Genomic DNA, 14707 nt, shown 5'->3' with positions numbered 1-14707 from the left:
GGACGCTACAGCAACCAAGTGCCAAAAATCCTACCAAAAGAGAATACCGCAGTCTCAATTAAAGAATGTCTGCTTTTGTTTTTTTTATATTAATCGGGAGAAGTCTACAATTGCGCTCTAAATAGCGCAGTCCAATATAACCCTTTCCGAGAAGTCCGCCTACAGCAGACATTCGAACCACAGTGCCCACTCCAAGATGGCCGCATTGTAGGTATTAACGTATAACATTTTCGTTCATCACCGAAGCACCACGGCCACAGTACCGCGCTGCTGTTCCTATGCCAAGACATCAGCATTTAAGTGCAGCTAAAGCCGGGCCAGTTGCTCGCGCTTTTCTGAAGCATTTAGTTGTGCTCCCGTACCAGACACCTTGCTGGTGTTGTTGCCATCCTAACCGGAAGCAGGAAGTTCCAGACCGGCAGTCTTTCTTGTCTTTCTTTAGTGTTTGTAGTTCCACGTCTTTACTCTCTCGCTCTATGATCTCCCTGGTGTTGCGCATGCGCGCTTTTGAGTTTGAAGTTTGGTGTCGTGTCTCTTCTTATTTGGAGGCTGGAAGGGAGCAGCAGGAGCAATGGGTGAGAGGGGGATAGGGAGTATTTGTCTATTGGTATAAATGGAACTGGTCTGTTGGTGAAATTGAACGAGGGAAGGACCGGGGCTGTGGGTCATGAAGGGAGAGCTGGAAACATGCATGGCTGATTAATTAGAAGTGGAATTAATATGATGGGCTACGGGCGAAAGCTGTTTGCTTACCTTGACCTCTTCCTGCACCAACTTCGCCCCGAAACTGTGAATTGCATTCCCTTGTTAACTGGAAAATAGATATTTGCAAATCCCTGAGAGGTGAATCTGAGGCAGGTGTACCAAAAGAGAGTGAGTGTTGCAAGAGGGGAAAACGTGCATGGATCTGGTGTATGCATTGGAAATGTGTGCCCCCCGTGAGAGTGGACACACATTTGGGGTGATTATGACAAAGATGTATGAGGGCACAAGCACTAGAGTGTGGTTGAGGGGTCCATGAGAAGACATAAGCAACAAAAAAGAATAGAGGTTACCACACCATCATTGCTGGAGGGCCCGATCGTAATTTAGCTCAGCTTGACTCTTTAATTGTTCAACTATTCCTTTTCCGGAATAATTATTTTATCCAGTTTGCTGCTCAGCAGTGGTAAATCTATTTCATCGCAATGCAAAGGTAAATCCTAACTCGTATTTCAATGAGATAATAATCACACCTGGAAACTATTATTAGATCTATTGACTGCAGATGAGTTGTAGTGGCATGTCTAAGATGAGGGCATCACATGCAAAAAGACAAGGTGATGGATGGAATGCTTGAATTAATCTTAGACACTGGCAGTTGCTCAAGCCGCATTCCAAACCCATTGTTTTTTTGGACTACCATGTCCTCTCAGTTTGGACCCAGCCTGCAAATTCATCTTGACCCTGCTTCTTATGGAAATAGCCCAGCCAGGACTGCCAGCCCAGGTCCCCCAAGAAAACAAGCTACACAGAACTGCTTTTATCCTTATAAGGGCTCGTCAGCCAGGAATAGCTTGGTTCCAGTGGCATAGTGAGCCTGGGACCCACATCTGGGCATGCTCTGGGCACTTCGGCCATCTAATGCAAAAAATATAGGGAACACAGGGAAATGGGTGAAAGGGATGTCATGTACGAGCTGGCAAGGACGGACACCAGAAGTCAAAGGGCAGGAAATAAACAGGTAGTGGTTGCCAGACGTAATGGAGCATTGGTGAGAGGATGGATCCAGGTGGAACGAATGAATGAGAGCGAGTATGGCTGGGGTAGAACATGTTTTAGAGGTTTCAGGTGAGGATTGTGTGAGCTAGGACAGCTAAGTAGACAAGAAGAAGCACATCGTAACGGAGTTTATATTACCTAGGGGTGGCTTGGTGATTGTGTGTTACAACCAAAAGCATACTTGGTGTTCAATTTGAGTATGTTTTGGAAAGGAGTAACAGCACAGACCAGTGGTAAGGTGCCCTGTCAGACACTTTAATAGAAAGTGAGAGCAGTCTCGCCCACCTCGAGAAGGGAAGGCCCTACAATAATATTTGCTCCCATTTGTTTTGCGAAAAGCCATTGATATGTCTTTCACTGAACACTGTTAAGCTGATATCTTTCCTTTTTGTTCCAGCGGTGAGTACAGGGACATCACTGGCTCTCTCGACTCTCCTGTCAGTCTTGCTCTTCGCAGGGATGCAGATGTACAACAAGCAGCTGGCATCCACGGAGTGGTTGACAATTGTGGGCGGCTTGCTGGGATCCGGGCTATTCATATTTTCGTTGACTGTATCCTTTGGTAGTTTGAATGGAAGTCTGTTGACAACAGAGTGGCTCAGTGGTAGTTCGTCTTGAATGAATGGTTAATCCAACTTTTGTGGTGAAATGGGTTAGTTAGGTTAGCTAGAACAAAGTATTGTTCTCACTTTTGCCAACTCGTGAGCTGTTAAATTCCTTCTTATTATTTACGATTGGTACACGTCCCATTTGTGGTACATTCTCCCGACTTTCTACGTTACAGCATGCCTTGCAGTGTAATCACTACTATTTCAAATCTGTTGTGTTTATTATGCCGATGTAAATGTAAACCAGCCTAAGGTGCTGGAGCATGGTATAAGAATGTTAAATAAAATATGTATTGGTACTGGACAATTGAGGAGGGTAGATAATGGTGGCATGCAGTGGGGAGTGATTAGTCAACCTAGGAAAAGGGCTGTTGGATGAGTTGTAGATAAGGCTACACATTAGTGTCTTGTGAAAAAAGAAAAAAAAACTTTTTGGGGGTATTTAAAATCTTTCATCCCCTTCTAAATGGGTCTGGGTTATTGAGAGATTATGACAACACCGCGGGGTATACAATTAGCCATGGACACAGGGCGGAGGGTCATTGACTTAAGCACTTACTCATGCAATTGTGACACCTGGTTGCATCCACTTACTTTCCATCTGGGTACATATGAGTTCTGGTGAGGGTAACTGTGTGGGTTTTTATCTCGACGCCTGCACAGCATTGAGTAGATCACACCAGAGTTCCTAGAAACCCCAAGCATGGTTTGCACGTCTGGTCCTTGTTGAAAGGGCACAATGGCTAAAACAGAGTTTGGTCATTCTAAGCAAAAAACAATGCATGCATAACATGGCAGCGGGCAAAGCTTACCTACAGCCCATCCAGGTGGTCCTCCAATCTGCTCCCAGGCAGAAATTCTGTCAGGTAAAAAAAATCTGGCCACATCATTCCCATTCTGAGACAGCTCCAGTGACTTTATCTTTGGGTATTATTAGGGGTTCAGTAATTAAACCGCAGAAGTGTAATGATATTAACTTTCTCTTGCTTGCAGGTTGTGTTTTTTAGAGCCTTTCTTGTGCTTTGCTCTACGATCTCATGTGAGCCAATGCTGAGATTCTGGCTTAAAATTAGAATTTGGACTGACTTGCACCTTCCTCACCCTCTCTGTTCTCCGTAGTGACCTTGCTGTCCTATTTCCTCATACCAGGATATGAATTGTCCACATGAAGAGAGCTCCTATTGTTCAAGTTCAGTGGAAGGTCTACGGGATATCAGGAAAGCCATTTATTAACCCACAGCGAGTACTAGTTTGAAGACATGCAGGCAGGCCCCCTTCCCTAGAAGGTGATGTTTAACTGTTACATGTGTAAGAGCGTATTGTTCTATAGAATTATTGTGCATTTGTAAATTGATTCTTAATTCTCTGATTTCTTACATTATCAACCGATTATGCTTTTCTATAAGAATCTGTGCTTCGCAATATATTTGCTTTTCCCCATAACCCACTTCTGCAAATAACTTGTCCCACAGGATATCGAAGTCTCAGTGCAAACCTAAATACTTCAACTTTGCGTTGACAATAGTTTAATGTTGTTGACATCAGTGGGCTCACTCTCTCTAGCCAAGAAACTAAGGCAGCTATGTGATGTTGGTCAGTGGCTTCAGAAGCAAAAGCTTACATGCTCAATATATTCCAGGCTATGGTGAACGTGGAGATTATGAGAATATTTAAAAGAGTTGGGTGGAGGAGGGTTCAGCCCTTATTAGACAAAGGAGAGTGATGAAAATGCGCAGTGTGTTGGCCAGATGTACCAAAGGATTTTACCCATTCTGTGTCTATGGGAAAAAGCTTTCGTACATATGGCCCTTAGTGCATGCAGTAGTGTGTGCAGAGGCATTGTTCTATGGACCTTTCCTTTAACTCGCTTTTTTAGGCCTTCAACAATCTTGAGGTTCTTGTCTTTGGGAAAGGATTCCAAGCAAAGATTTTCCCTGAAGGTAAGTTTTCCACTTTGACAAGGTTTTTCAATTCATTTAAATTAATATCCACAGTACTATTTGTGCATGAACAGCGCATTTCGGTGAGTCTTTTTGACAGAGGGTCAATGTACCTGCATCACAGCCATCGACTGGCTGTATCAGAGGAACTGTGTAGATCTACGGTTTAGAACAGCAATTCTAAGGCCTCTCACTGGAAGTCGCTTCTGCATATTCATGGGTTCATAGTTATAAACTTAAATGGCTTCCTGTGACCTGCTTCTTTAGGATGCATGCTTTTTAGTGGCCATATTCAAGCTTCCAGAGGATCCCGTGCCTCAGTTCTGTCAGAACGCCATCCTGTGTGACGGAACTCCATATTTTGATCGCTTCAACATTTTATTCCTTCGCCATATCACTTCACTTGCATTCATGCGCGAGCCTCTGTAATTTGTTCAGTAGCATTAAGTTAGAGCGGTAGCAGCAGCTGGCTGGAGTTGAGCTCAAGAAATGCTGCCCTCGTGGCCGAGGGATGCTGCCCAATGTGTTCCGCAGAGGACGTAATTCCTCTGCAAATCCTCTCTGAGTTCACACTGGAAGAAGGACAATGGCAGTCTTCTTATAAAGCCGGTGCTGTAAACATGCACACATCCCAATTCTTGTTAAAGCTCTCCAGGTTCTGTAACAGACCAAATATCTCTAGCTGCTTCTGACAGCAGCATTAGTTATTGTTTAACACAAATGTATTTGCCTAGGATGTTAGGTGTTTAAAACTTTGTCTCATCTTTAATGAGATGTGAAAGCATTAATCCTTGAAAAAGCTCTATAGACAAGCAACAATCATTAATCTCCGGGGTTCCAACCATCCATATATCCTGATTAGAAAGAAGTACTACAAGCAGATCAACACAGCAGCAAAGAGTCTTGGATGTTTATAATGCTCTTTCAAAAGTTTATTTTTAATCCAATTTCAATATTGCCTCGAAGGTAGCCCGTGTTCTCCCTTTTACAACTACTGGAATAATTCTGTGAGAGTTAAACCACATGATTAAAGAAACATGGGACTCATACTGGACCATCAACACTGAAAATAATTTGATTTTAAATGTAATTTAGATGTTGCTTCTGAAAGTAGTGGCTTCAGTGTTTTATATTGCAAGGTGAAGATGTTCATCAATTGCACATTCTTGGATTATCAGATTTCTTACACTAAATAATTGTCTGCTGCAGCACCACACTGTCACGTTGACATCTCTTCGGATCCAATTTTATTTATACGCGACCTGTGATACCAATGACGTTCTGCTACAACAATTTAGCAAGACTGGCATCGATAGTACCGTGTATAAATGTTCTCTTCCTTTCTGGAAGGCAGATCTCAACAAGTCCTTTTTTGGTCAGCATCGTTTACAACCCAAACAATATAGATATCCTAAGGGATATTGTCTCCTTATTTATTTATTGCCTATATGTCTCTAATTGCTGCTTTAGTCCACTCCTCCGGTTTACATCTCTTCACCGTTGTTGATGACAGTCCACTCATTTTTAAGCTGAATGCCTCTGCCTAAAACTTTGTGCCTATACAGAAACATTTGTCATTGGTTTGTGCACGGATGAGTCAAAATTGGCTCAAATTAAAAGTGGGCAAATCTGAGATTTTGATGTGGGCCTTTGTTTCCTCATACCTCTTTGCTCCCACCAGCCTAGCGTATGTGGCACTTGACCATCAGTATCTAAATTTGTCCAAAGCTCGGAGATGAAGATTAAGGCAGCCAATCAAGTGGCCTTGTCTTGTTTTCTTAAACCTCTGACAGCTTTGTTCCATTTTCCATTACTCACTAGTTATGGGAAAGTCAAAGGTATTTCAGGGATGATGTGCTCAAGACTGTGATTGATAATATTGAACATCAAGTATCTGCTGCTTGATTGTCTTCCGTCAATCCAAAATCAGCCCGTGTTAGGATTTGGGTGTACTATATCATATAGCTGGGAGGCCTTATACAGTACACTCTCAAATACCGTCTTGGGTCTAGGTTGGTATGTTTCCTTAACCTTAAGCTCAACCCTGGGTAGCTGTGGCCGCAAGCAGTATGGCTTAGCAAAGGAGCAATATATAGAGCACAGGACCAAGCAACAAAATAAGAAAGTCACACAACACAAAAGAAATGAGACACCAATTTATAAAAAATAGATTATATTTTTATTTTATTTTTAGAGACAGTGATCATCAAAATCTACCGGAGGGTTCCAGAAATAAGGTTTTTAGAATAAATAAATAACTTTTATATCAACCTCAAACAAGCATTGGCTCACAAAAAAGTTTGAAAACTTTTGAAAAGTTTGAAACTGTTAGTTCAGCAACTACAGCCTGAGTTTGGGAACCAAGCCTAGCAGGGCAGCGGTCTAGGGGACCAGAAAGGATACTTTGGACAGTTACCTGGCCACCAGAGCATTTTTAAAGCAGGATCCAAATTTACAGGGTGACCCTCATCGATATCAACAGAGTGATCCTGATGCTGAGGGATACTGGCAACAAGATCCTCAAAGGATGCTTCATTTTTTTACTGCTATGAACGGGGTTGCCTTTGTGGGTGCTCCTTGGTCCGCGGGTAAAGTGGGGCAAACTTGGCCACAGAGGTCAGGGTCCCTTTAAGTCCTCTACTTTGCAGTAGCAGGCCAGGCGATGCAGGGCTACTTGTCACACTGCACCGCGGTCCAGGTGAAATCCTTTGGTGGGGGCTAGTGTCCCTTGGATACAGCAAATCCAGAACTGATAGCACCTCCAGGTCCGGCAGACACAGGTGCAGGTTTTGGCTATATCAGATTTGTCCTCTTGGGTGCCTGATGACTTGTAGCGGTAAAACTTCTGCAGTGGCTACCAACTTGTCTTAGGGGCTCTTTCAGCTCTTTTGTCCCTGGAGCTGGTTTCAGGAGATCAACCGACTGATCATTGGAGTTACTGCTGTTGTTGGAAGGCTGGAATGAACTTTCCCTCAAGCCAGGAACCGTAAACACAGTCCAAGCTTTGCTACCTCAAAGTGCAGCAGGTGCAGGGCTTTCAAGCTTGCTGGGTTCAAGGGCGACTGGGCAGTCTTTCTTCAGTCCTCTCTCCGATTCCAGCATGATCTGAGGGTCAGGGTGCCATATTTATCCCAGGAAAGTTCCCTCAGAGGTCCATGAGGTCACTAGCCAATGGGCTACTGGGTCCCCTCCTACCTATTGACCAAGTTCCTGTGATGTGTGACATCTGGCTATCCCAGAATGCCACATTTGTGCCCCTTTCAAAATGGCACAACGTGTTCTTGGCCGTAAAGAGTTTGGAAGCCCTTCCTAGAGGTGTGCCTACCTAAGGGCTACATACCCAGAGTTCCCCTCCCCTCCCTGACCCTATCTCCATCAGTCTACAAGAACAAAAGGCACTCTGCTCAGGGGTGTTGTGGTTGGCAGCCTAATAAAGGTGGTTTCCACTTTGAAGCTTGCCTTCTGGGGTAACCCCCCCAAGTGGCCATCCTGGCAGAGGAGGTGACATCTCGCTCTGCGGCAACTGCCTTTGTTCCTGAGCCTGGGAGTCGTTCACACATTTCCCCATGCGGGCAGAAAGCTGTCTGCATGTGTGTATGCCACTGTTAGGCCATTGGTCTAGCAGAGGCACAGAGTGGCAATTTTCTAAAAGTTGCTGAACCTTAAAATGACATTAATTTTGATTTGACCATCGAGTTGCATTTAATGTCACACATAATTTGATAACATACATGACCCAGTTAGGTAGAAGTTAGCCGAGTTTGGATGCCACTCAGTAACTTCCTGTTAGTCAGTAGAGCTACTAACTTTATCCACAGCAAAACGACAATTTAGAAGTGTTGCTGATAAGACATATTGAGAAACAAAGGGCTCCATAGGCCTTCCTTAGTGAAGACTTAAATATAATGTTAAGGGATAGGGTGGCTTTGCCATTAGTTTAAAGTGCAAAGTCGAAGTGGCAGAGAAAACACTATCCTTCCAGTCTGCAGTGGCAGGCTGGGAGCCATTTGCACCTTGTCACACAAAGGGTGGCACAAACAGTGCTGTAGCCCTGAGTGGATACCCTGTCTTACACGCCCTGGGGACCATACACTAGGGACTTCTAAGTAAGTCTGACCCTGCCGATTGAGTGTATCCAAATCGGCATACAGTTTATGTAGGGTCAGAACACTGTCAGTGAGGTCTGGTTAGCAGGCCTCAATACACTCTGAGTCATTGAAAAACTAGCAGCATCATTCCAAAAATGTGTGGGCGAACATGCAAAAAGAAGCATTTCCTTACATCCAGCCAGGCTTGCTGTAGGAGTACACAAGAACAAACAATTTGTAGTTTCTTAATTGGCTTCCAGTCGTAAAGCGCATAATTTCGACTGTATTATACACCTAGCTCTGAGTGGGTACCCCCATTACACCCCACTACGACTCTTTGTTCTTCTCAGGGGTTTCTATTGCAAATTCTTACATTTCGCAAAGTGCAGCAGGGCAAATGCAGTTTTGCAGTGTCGCTCCCAAATTACAGAACAATCTGTCCAAACATTGTCAGCTTTTGTCACAATCTTTTTTTTTTTATTGCGCAAAGAAGACCTTTTTGTTTTAAACATCAGTAACTTTATTAAATGTAGTTCTTTACTTCAGCACCAGGAAGCCTGAGGTTGACAGTTGTTCTCTATAAATACAACTTAACATAGCATACAATGCACGTGCTGCCACATCCCAGGGAATGGTACTATTTGATGGTGTCCTCCCATGCATATGAAACACTGCTGTCATATGGTCCATTGCAACTGAGAAAGCTGTTCTGCATTTAGACAATTTAACAAGACCTATTTTTGTTTCTGTTTTTTTTTTTTTTTTTTTTTTTTCACAACCATATGTAGGAAATGAAAGAACTCATTTCATGTTCTTCTGCTACTAGACTGGAAAGCCCTTTATCCAAGTTTTGATAAAAGCGTTCCAAATGAGTATTTCTAGGGTTTTGTAGTGAGACAGGCTCATTTCCGAGTGCTGTTTCTCTTGAGACCCTCATGGGTGTTTCATTCCTACCAAAACACTTTCTGGACTCTCACTGCAAGTATTAGCCCTGTTGTCTGTTGTCGAGACAGTGTCTGGCTTACTTTGGTTTGGGAAAGTTTGCAATTTGGCAAATACCTTCCTGAAGTAATTGCACACACTGCTAGTCTAACAACTGTTTGAGGTTCAATCAAATGTTTTTTTCTGCTGTAAACGTTTGTAATCACACCATTGTTAGTTTATAGCGCTGCAACATTTCACAATAGTTATGTTGGGCAAGATGACTTTTTAATCATTGTATGATTTGTTTAACTTAATTTTCTGACCATGTCTTGTTCTGTATTTAATGCTTAAACTGCTTGCATCATTGGCTTCTAATTTCTTTGTTTTCCTCCAGTTCTCCTCTGCCTGCTCCTCTCTCTCTTCGCATCAGGACTCGTTCACAGAGTCTGCGTAACTACTTGGTAAGTCCTGAACACATCAGCAAAATAAGGACTAGTGCGAATGAAAAGACCTATGTACTGGTAGCGGAATGCCCTGTGTTGGCGTACTGGCAACTTTTTAGCTGCAGTCTCAGTGCAGATGGTTGCACTGTGAGACTTGGGGTCTTTTTTGAGTGTTTTATTTTGAATGACCCTCTGGCCCTGCATAATCCTCACACCACCTTCCTATAGAACAAGCAGCTTTAGTGGTGCCCGGCCAGTCACTCTCCTTTACCCCTAAAGAGCCTGCTGTGATTGGCATTCATCGTCACAAACCCTGCTACACCACCTGATCTTGACTACCACTCTTCTATGAATCATACCTCATCCCTCATCCCTGTTGAGTTCATCCCATTTTCCAAAATACTACTGGCATCCTCCCGTATCCCACAAGGTGGTGTGAAATGCTTGCAAGAGTTCCAGCAAGCCTGTGACTGGTATATTTAGTGTACAGCCTGTGTTTCACATTTTATACTGCAACAGGTCATCGATCAGGTTTGTGCTAGCGTGTGTGAGCGTGTAGTGTATGAAGTAGATGTTGTATGGACAAGATGCACTTCACAACTTCAAGCCACAGCCTTCTCCGCAAACTTTAGCTGCAATGTTTGTGAACATGTATAACTGTAGAATACGAAATGCATTGTCTGAGGAGGTGATTTCCAAGTCTTAAAACCTCTTTCGATCTGTTTCTCGCCACAGCTTTCTCTTCTCCCTGTTTGACCTGTACTACATAAACAAGATTTCCTCCGGACTGTACCAGTCTGTTGTTCCTGCAATGACTCCTGCCAAAGTCATCACCAAAGGCAAGAAGAGGAACTGATCTCCTAGGCATCTGCTTCTCACCCCCAAGCGGGGAACATTACAACATTCCTCGCTGTGTATAAGTATGCTGTGCTGTTGTCTGGACTCTTGCACTGACCAATAAAGGATTTGTTCTTTCGTACCTGTTGAACACTTTGCTTGACTCTTGCTGGAATTTTATTTCCTTCTGTTCTGAAGAAATAATATTGGAATGACAGCTTATCCCTGTGCAGGAACTGATGGACCATGATCTCCTCTCTTGGCCTTTCATGTAGTTGTGTGGGCAGCGGGACAAGCAATCCAGTCGGTACACAGAATTGCAAGGTTTATGGTGCATGATTTAGGTCTGGGTAGGTCATCAACTTGAAAAAATTGCTAAAAAAAAGAAGCTTATTAATCAAAAAGTTCAAAAGAAAGACTAGGATCAGGTCAGAATTATGGTCCTGGTGCAGTTATGCTTGTATTAAAAGCAAGGGTTCCTCTGGATTTTCTGATTCCTGGGGAAAAGGACACCACCACTGACTGTAGCGCGGCATTGGTTCACTGTCCTCTTTTGTGTAACAAAGGAAAGAGTACTGAGTGAAACGTCCTAAGTATAAACAGCAAATCTTGAAGGGTCCTTATGATATTTTCCTTTGTATAGCTAGACCACAAAGGTCATGAGACGGGAGCTTGGGTTTAAGTAGACCCTGGAAGCTTTAGACATTTTTTATTTATTTTTTGCTCTGCATTCAGCACTGTGTGGGCAGTTAAGAGTGGTGGTGCATTTTGAAGACAACCCAGTTCAGGAGTAGTTTTTAATTCAGAGAATGTGATCAGTGATTCATTGAGTGAATCCTAAAGTTAAAAGGATTGTTCCATCTGTGCCTAGCCTCAATACTTTGGGATCTGACGGAGTACACAGCAAGAAACTGGAGTTAATGCATGGAATGATTTTATTGAGCGCACAAGACTAATCCACATAACCAACAATAAACAGTGATCACTGGATTTATCACTGACTTTGGGTTTTCCACAAAAGTGTGCTTCTACGCCTTGTCAGGGGTAGTAAATACCATCTAAATGACACAAATGACACCTTTTCAGCTTACCACAAAGAAACAGGAGTAAATGCATGTAATGGTTTCCTTGGAAGCCAAGACTAATCCCAGTAACCAACAGTAGTTAATAGCCACTCGGTTAAGCATCAACAACGTGTTCCCCAGCATTGTGCTGCATGGCGTAAAGTGCTTCAACGCCTCATCAGGCGTAGCAAATGCTGTATAAGTGCAATTGAAATACAGTACATGGTGCTTTAAGATAGGAAGATACTGCCGGGAACCCAACATATGTTTCTCTGTGCTTGAAAAGATAGTCACTTGCCTCCAATTAGGAAGGAAAACCAATTTAAAGTTACTAGAGACAAGCACACATGATGGGCGACACTCCCCATCAAGCATATTTAAATGGACCAGTGGTGTTTCTTTGTAGATATTATGGCCACCTATACAAGTTTACAAGGGTACTTTGTTGCCAATAGTGGTATGTAGGGTTTTTTGTTATCTTGAATTTGTTTTATTTTGTTTTTCATGACAGATAGCTTTTTAGGGGTTAACCTGCCTCAATGTTTTCTTACAAGACCTCTAAGATCTCGACTCTGTCTCGAATACTTTAACACTCATTGCATAATGTCTTCATTTTATATCTGATTTAAGATAGTACTTTAGAACTGCAGCAGTCCAGCTTGCAGTGAAACAGAAATTGGTAATCCTTGAAGTTTTACGCTCACAAGTTTTACGCCCACAAATCTCTAAAGGCGAAGAGTGCTTGTGACTAAGGAGCCACTTATTGAAGCCAGTTTTAATGCCCCAACCACATGTGTACCACCAAGGACAAGCCCTGCCATGGTCATCCAGTGATGTCGCACAACACCCCGGTTTTGCCTCCTATAGGGTGAAAATTACCATAGCTTTTCAGGCGCCATCTAATTGGAGATGGCAAGATGCTGTTGCCAAACATGCAATATTCACCACCAGCCTCCAGGGAACATGTAATTTGAATATTTGTTTTGAAATCTGTATAAATTGTCAAATAAGAGGAAGTCATGCATTTGTTGCATGGGGTCAATTCAAGATGAAGGAAAAATACAGCCATAATGCAGACTTACCCTTGGCAAAGTCCTGCTCTAGACCTCAACTGGTAAAACTCTTCTTGCTAGAGAATACACCTACACCACCTGATGAATTGTTCATTATCCTGCTGGCAGGTTTATTAACAAACCTTTTGTTGAACATAAGATCTTAACGCTTAAGGGGATGTCAATATTTGGGCTAATCAATAGGATCTTCCAGTCCCTGAAGTCTTCGTGATTCTGTTAATCCGTACTCAGCCAGTCAAGGGATGCACTTGCATTCTTAGACTCTGGTTGATCTTGCTTTCGAAGTAACATCAATGCAAATTTAAGTGTAACCTCCCCCCTCTTCTCTTTCCATGGACCGATCAATTGGTTTCTTTGCTCCAGTATGGCCAGCTTGTCCTTAAAAAAAAAAAAAAACCTTTGCGTCAATTTTTCAGCATTGGTTGAGTCGCCAAAAAAAGTGGCGTTTAGGAAAATGTGGAAATTGAAATATGGTAACACGTAATCAGTTTACAGATCCCCAGTGTAAATTGATTCGGGTCATTATCGTCAATGCAAGGAAATGAAAACGAAACCTAGGTAAATACGCTGTAGCCATTACATGAAGCAGGATAAAAGAATGGTTTCACATGCCTTTCAGGCTACTTCAAATGTACAAAGCCAGGTTTTAATATTTTTATAAAACGTAAAATGGTTTGTAGTAGAGTGAAGTTCCAGCGGAAGAGCATTCCACATCTTCGCTGTGATTTGTGGTAAAAACACCCACTTATTTGGTTAAGTTGGAAAGATATTATAATAGCTATATGGGCAGACTTTAATGTGCGTGTGGGTGAATGTCTTGGGGCGATAACGAAAAAAATAGAACTGCACGATGAATTGCTTTGAGGCAGATACAAACCTGGGGAATTTAGAGCAATTTTTTCCTCTGCCGTGGCAGCCAATGCAGTCGAGAAAGATGGTTTAAAATACGTTACCTCTGACAAAAGTCATAGAGTTGAGTGAGATGCATCATTCTGAATGGCTGAAGTTTCAGATGACCATGATTATATGGAATCCTGATGATGCAGTGGCGTGGGTAACCGTCTTTTTAGTGTGATCCTGAGCAATGAAAATATCTTTCTCAGGACTCTAACCGTGAGGAAGATGCTACATTGGCTACTTGAGGCAGAAGGTCAAGTTGGCATCAATGATCATGCCCAGGTTTCAAGCCTGAGTGACTGGAAGAGGTAGTTCACCTATCAGGAATGACAAACTGATATCTCTAACTGAGTACTTAGAACCACCCAGAATACAATTTTCTTCTTTGTCCAAAATTCAAATGCAGCTGGCTATTCTACAAACCAATATTGATCATTGGTAGACAATCAATGAAAAGTAAGTAGAGAAGAAAGAGTTATCAATTTTTAGGTGACAGCCTACTAGACTTGCTAAAGACATCTTGAGGACTGTCAAAAAGTTGACCTAGGAATGCATTCTGCCCATGGATTACCATTGGCGTTGTGGTTTTTAACTCACATTTTCATGCTTTCTATTTGCTGACTTTATTTGCTTTAGTCTCTCCAGGTTCAGTCCCTCTCTCCTGTTGCCTAAAGCATGTTTTTTGTAATCTTCCACAAACTCGCTTTCTGGAAACAGGCCCTTAAATCTTCTTTGTATCTTGTCATATTTGATGTGCATTCAGACCGAGGTCAAATGTCAGGCTCTGTCTTCCGAGGCGCTTGTTTACTTTTCTTTCTCTGACTTCAGAGTGAGAGGATGTATGTGGCAATCTTGCTGGGTACTATGGGTAGGAAAGAGGTATTTTTCCTACCACACAACAACATTTAAATGAACTGTGTAAGTATTTCAGAATATATCAGAATTAGGGACACAAATGAAGCACATTTATTTGTTATTTCTGAAATGTGTTGAAAACAAATACTTTAATATGATCAAAATAAATTATTACACTACTCTGCACCACTCTATGCCACTCATCACCACTCTGCGC

General features: G+C 42.5%; 1 protein-coding gene across 1 annotated transcript; it reads left to right on the top strand.

Moving 5' to 3' along the window:
* Positions 1–426: 426 nt before the first annotated feature.
* KRTCAP2 (keratinocyte associated protein 2) lies at positions 427–10743 on the top strand. Its single transcript, XM_069218420.1, has 5 exons — positions 427–575; positions 2159–2313; positions 4246–4309; positions 9716–9782; positions 10500–10743. The coding sequence occupies exons 1-5, from the start codon at positions 572–574 to the stop codon at positions 10618–10620; spliced, it is 411 nt and encodes a 136-aa protein (XP_069074521.1). The 5' UTR covers positions 427–571; the 3' UTR covers positions 10621–10743.
* The last annotated feature ends 3964 nt before the right edge of the window (positions 10744–14707 follow it).

Source organism: Pleurodeles waltl, chromosome 12, assembly GCF_031143425.1.
Source record: "Pleurodeles waltl isolate 20211129_DDA chromosome 12, aPleWal1.hap1.20221129, whole genome shotgun sequence".
Classification (NCBI taxonomy): Eukaryota; Metazoa; Chordata; class Amphibia; order Caudata; family Salamandridae; genus Pleurodeles; species Pleurodeles waltl.
This window is presented reverse-complemented; position numbering and strand designations above follow the sequence as displayed.